A 4,064-nucleotide genomic window follows, 5' to 3' on the forward strand; every position below is an offset into this window, starting at 1 on the left:
TGGATGTGTGCCCCAAGAACCTTGTAAAGGCCCGGTTTTTGCCTCGAGGAAATCCCTTAGTGGAAGTGGGCTAGGCCTTCGTGGCGTTGCTCACAGGAGATCTGAGTGAAGCCTTCGTGGCTATTGGTTTGGCTTTCGTAGCAACCACACTCCTCCAAACTTAGACGTACCTTCTTGCAAAGAAAGGGAACTACGGGAATCATCTCCGTGTCTCCGCGTGCTCCACTCTCGGTTACCTCTATCCTAATCTATCTCCTATATATTGCGTAGCTATATCTTGCTTAGTTGTTCACCTTGTCATATAGGTAAATTTACTTAGTTGCATATCTAGAGAATTTACCTTTGTGTCAAGCATAAATTAAAAAAGAACTAAAAATTGGTTAGCACCTTCCCCCCCCCCCCCTCTAGGTGCGGCATACGATCCTTTCACTAGGAGAGTGGCATGATGGATGTTGAGCGGACATTTGATGTGCTCCAATCTCGATTTTCTATTATTCGGTACCCTACTCTTACCTGGTCTCAAGACCAAATGTGGGAGGTGATACATGCTTGTGTGATCATGCACAACATATTCATCAAGAGTGACCGCAAGACTGGAGCTCGACATTTCGGTCCCTTTGAGTGCGAGGGCTCTCTTGCGGATGTTGATCACGAGGAGCCCGCACATTTTGTTGATTTCATTGCCATGCATGTAGAAATTCGTGACTCGAGCATTCATCAACAACTGCAAGATAATCTTATAGAGCATATGTGAAAGCTTAAAAAAGAGTCAGCAAATGTCAAATATGCCGGTGACTTTGAACTTCAAATCATTTGATTCGTTGTACGTTTTAATTGGTCGTGTGTTTAATTGTCGAACATATTTATTTGTATGTTTTAATTAGTTATGTGTTAAAATACTAGAATCGCAAAATCAAAGAATAACTATTGTTTGGAGCCGTATTTGGGGGGACACGACTGAGAACAGACGCGCCCCGAAAACGGCACCATGCGGCAGTGGCCAAATCACTTGATCCAATGCTTCTTTTGGAAGGCGTTTGGGGGGCGACAACTAAAGATGCTGTGATGTGTAGTGTGATGGAACTGAACAATGTACGTGGGTATGGGATGAGAAAGTTCGGTCCCAAATGTTCCTACTACCCGGCAGCTAGGAATGGCAACGGGTCTGCCCCCGCGGGGATTGCCTTTTCTTCCCCGTCCCCGCGTTTGTGAAATTCCCCCATTCCCATCCCCATTCCCCACCTTGGGGACTATTTTCCCCCGTCCCCATCACCCACCGGGTATAGCAGACCCACGGGTTCCCCACCCCCATCACAAACAGTAGACAAATCATGAAAATATCTCAGAAATTCAAGCTCAAAAATAACTTAATACGTGCAGACTGCGAGTCACACAACCACACACCGACACACATAAGACATAACGAGTACTTATGTTTGACTCACATAGTTCACACGATGACACCACCGAATCACGTGATTACCGAAGGTAAGCAAGCATTAGTAACAGAGTGTGTAAATACGTGTTAGCTGAAATTAGCAGGACAAGCTAAATTTGTGGGATATTACCGATACATGCGGGGCTCTGCGGGGCTTCGAGTATGGGGACTGCTAGAACGCCACCCGCCCCGCTTTCCCCATCGGGGAGCATGTCTTGCCGTTAATACCCCCATGGGGATAAATTAGATACCCCCGGTCCCTAATAGAGGAAAACCCCGTCGGGTTTCGGGTAAACGGTCCCCGTTGCCATCCAGCAATGCAGCATCAGGCTGGCGCTACAGCGAACTCAGACACTCAATCCACTCATCCAGGCATCCCATCACAGATAACACTGATTCGTCTGTCTGAGATTTGCTACAAGTTGTTGAGCCTCGGTATCAATCAAAGCGTGCGATCGGTCTAAAATTGTCCAGAATCGAAAGATCGATGACATAATAACACATAGTGCTAAGATTACCACAATGGACTTTTGCGTCTGATACAGATTTGCAGCATCACGTTTTCTTCACGGAGTTGCCGGTTTAATTACAGCAGGTGGCAACATCATGCCCGCCGCGTTCAAAAGTGTGCGTGTCAACTCCCGACGACGACACCTTGTACTTACGTCCGGACCGGCATGTGGACGCGGCGGTTGTGGTACCGCGCGGCGCCGCCGCTCTCGAGCCCCATGGCGCGGCCGGCCGTCTTGGCCGGGACCGCCGGCGGCCGGGCCACCCGGACGGGGGTCGGACCGACGCTGACGGCCTTCTCGCACCTGCAGCTGTTCAAGAACCCTCCACCTTTCTTGCGGCCGGCGCTCCGGGACATAGCGGCGGTGAACCCGTCGTGCCCGGCGGCAGACTCCGTCCGCGGGACGAAATGGAAGTCGTCGACGCAGCACGCGGAGGCCGCGCTGGAGAAGTTGGCGACGCTGCCCGCGTCGTAGGCGACGCCCTCGGCCGTGGCCACGCTCCACACCACGCTGGCCTCGCTGGGCGCGTACATGCACTCGCTCAGCGCCGGCTCCGCGGCCGCGGCGGCGTACCCCATCCCCAGGTGGTCGTCGTCGCCCGAGTTGCGCCGGCTGCTGCGCCCGCGGTAGGTGGTCGGGTACGACGACGACGCCGCGAAGCTCTCCAGGTCGAACAGGTCGGAGCTGGCGTCGCTCATCGCGTCGTCGACGTCGTCATGATCCGTCGCCGCGGCCACGGCCGCCGGCGCGCGGAGGAAGCCGGCCACGCCCAATGAAGGCGGCGGCGGGTCCACGAGCACCACGGAGTCCTCGTCGATGGGGCGGAACACCTCCAGCGACTCCCGCGGCGGCTCGTCGACGACGGCCGGGGCGATCACCGGGAACGTGAACCCGCTGCCGGAGCTCACCACGCGGCGGCCGACGTCCGGCGGGAAGACGGGGAACGACGAGGCGCCGCCCTGGTTCGGCGCTGGCGGGATGACGCCGTCGATGCTGGCACGAAGCGGGAACGCGCGGCTCCCCGCGGTGCTCACGATCTTCATCACGCCCGGCTCGTCGTTGGGGGACGGAGGAGGCAGCCCGTTGGCCTTGAAGACCGCGCGCTCCTCCAGGGCGTCGATCCTCGGGTGGTGGATTCTTGGAGTGGTCGGGCTGGGAGGCTCGGAGGCGACGTCGACGGTGACGGCCTTCCGTCCAGCGCAGGGGCAGTCCCTGCTGAAGAGCCCCCACCGCTGCCCGGTCTTCTTGCCAATGCCACCACGGTGACACCGATCGTCCCTCGCGACCTCGACGACGAGGCCGAGGCCGAGGTCGATGGCATTGCCGCCACCGTGGCCTACCTTGTCGTGCTGCCTACCCGCAGCGGACGAGGACTGGTTGCTGGCAAGCAGGCCGGAGCGGCTGTTCCAGCTCGCCTCGGACGACGCCGCGGTCTGGTTCGTCGGCGCGTCCGCCGCATGGACCGCGGCGGCGCTGTACTTGACGGCGTCGGCCGCGTTGAAGTAGCGCTCGGCCGTGAAGATGTCGAGCTCCGTGTCAGGGCCGCCCGATCGCCGCCCCGCCGCGGCCTGCAGGTGGCGGTGGTGACTGGCGCCGGAGAGGAAGACCGGCCGGGACGGCGCCACTCTGTAGCGGTCCATGAAGGTAGGAGAGATAAGGCGCCACGCTTCGGGCTGTGTGTCACTCGTTGGGGAGAGGGGAGTGGTTTGGGAGGAGAATTTGAAGGAGCGAGAGCGCGGGTAGAGCCAAGGCGGCACAGGCTGTTGGACGGCGACGGCGAGCGATCGGCTCGTACCGGGAGAGGTGTAAGCGTCGGCGTCTCTCTCACTGGTTCTCTGTTTAAAAATGTGTGTGGCTCGCGTTGCGCGGCAACGGAGTGCGACGGCATGTTAGCCGGGAGGAGGCGACGAGAGCTGCTGCTCGCCGCCAGCGGCCAACGGTGGTGTGGGCAACTGGGCACCGAGACTGCGAGAAGTGTACATGGTCGTTTCGTTTTCGAGCAATCTTCCTTTCTCATCATATTGGATACATATCATTATACATGTCTAATACTCTGATCCGCCAATTCTCCCTTGCAACTTGCGAGGATCTTTCCTCTTCTCCGAGAGGTCGTG

The 4,064-nt window shown here is 57.4% G+C and overlaps 1 protein-coding gene across 1 annotated transcript; it reads right to left on the reverse strand.

The window, feature by feature from the left end:
* Nucleotides 1-1,859: 1,859 nt before the first annotated feature.
* LOC124663747 (protein PHYTOCHROME KINASE SUBSTRATE 4-like) lies at nt 1,860-3,590 on the reverse strand. The gene has a single exon (XM_047201418.1). The coding sequence runs from the start codon at nt 3,588-3,590 to the stop codon at nt 2,100-2,102; it is 1,491 nt and encodes a 496-aa protein (XP_047057374.1). The 3' UTR covers nt 1,860-2,099.
* Between the last annotated feature and the right edge of the window lie 474 nt (nt 3,591-4,064).

Source organism: Lolium rigidum, chromosome 6 (genome assembly GCF_022539505.1).
Source record: "Lolium rigidum isolate FL_2022 chromosome 6, APGP_CSIRO_Lrig_0.1, whole genome shotgun sequence".
NCBI classification, from domain to species: Eukaryota; Viridiplantae; Streptophyta; class Magnoliopsida; order Poales; family Poaceae; genus Lolium; species Lolium rigidum.

Coding starts and splice junctions, on each gene's coding strand:
- LOC124663747 (XM_047201418.1), bottom strand. CDS start 3,590: ATGGACCGCTACAGAGTGGCGCCGTCCCGGCCGGTCTTCCTCTCCGGC.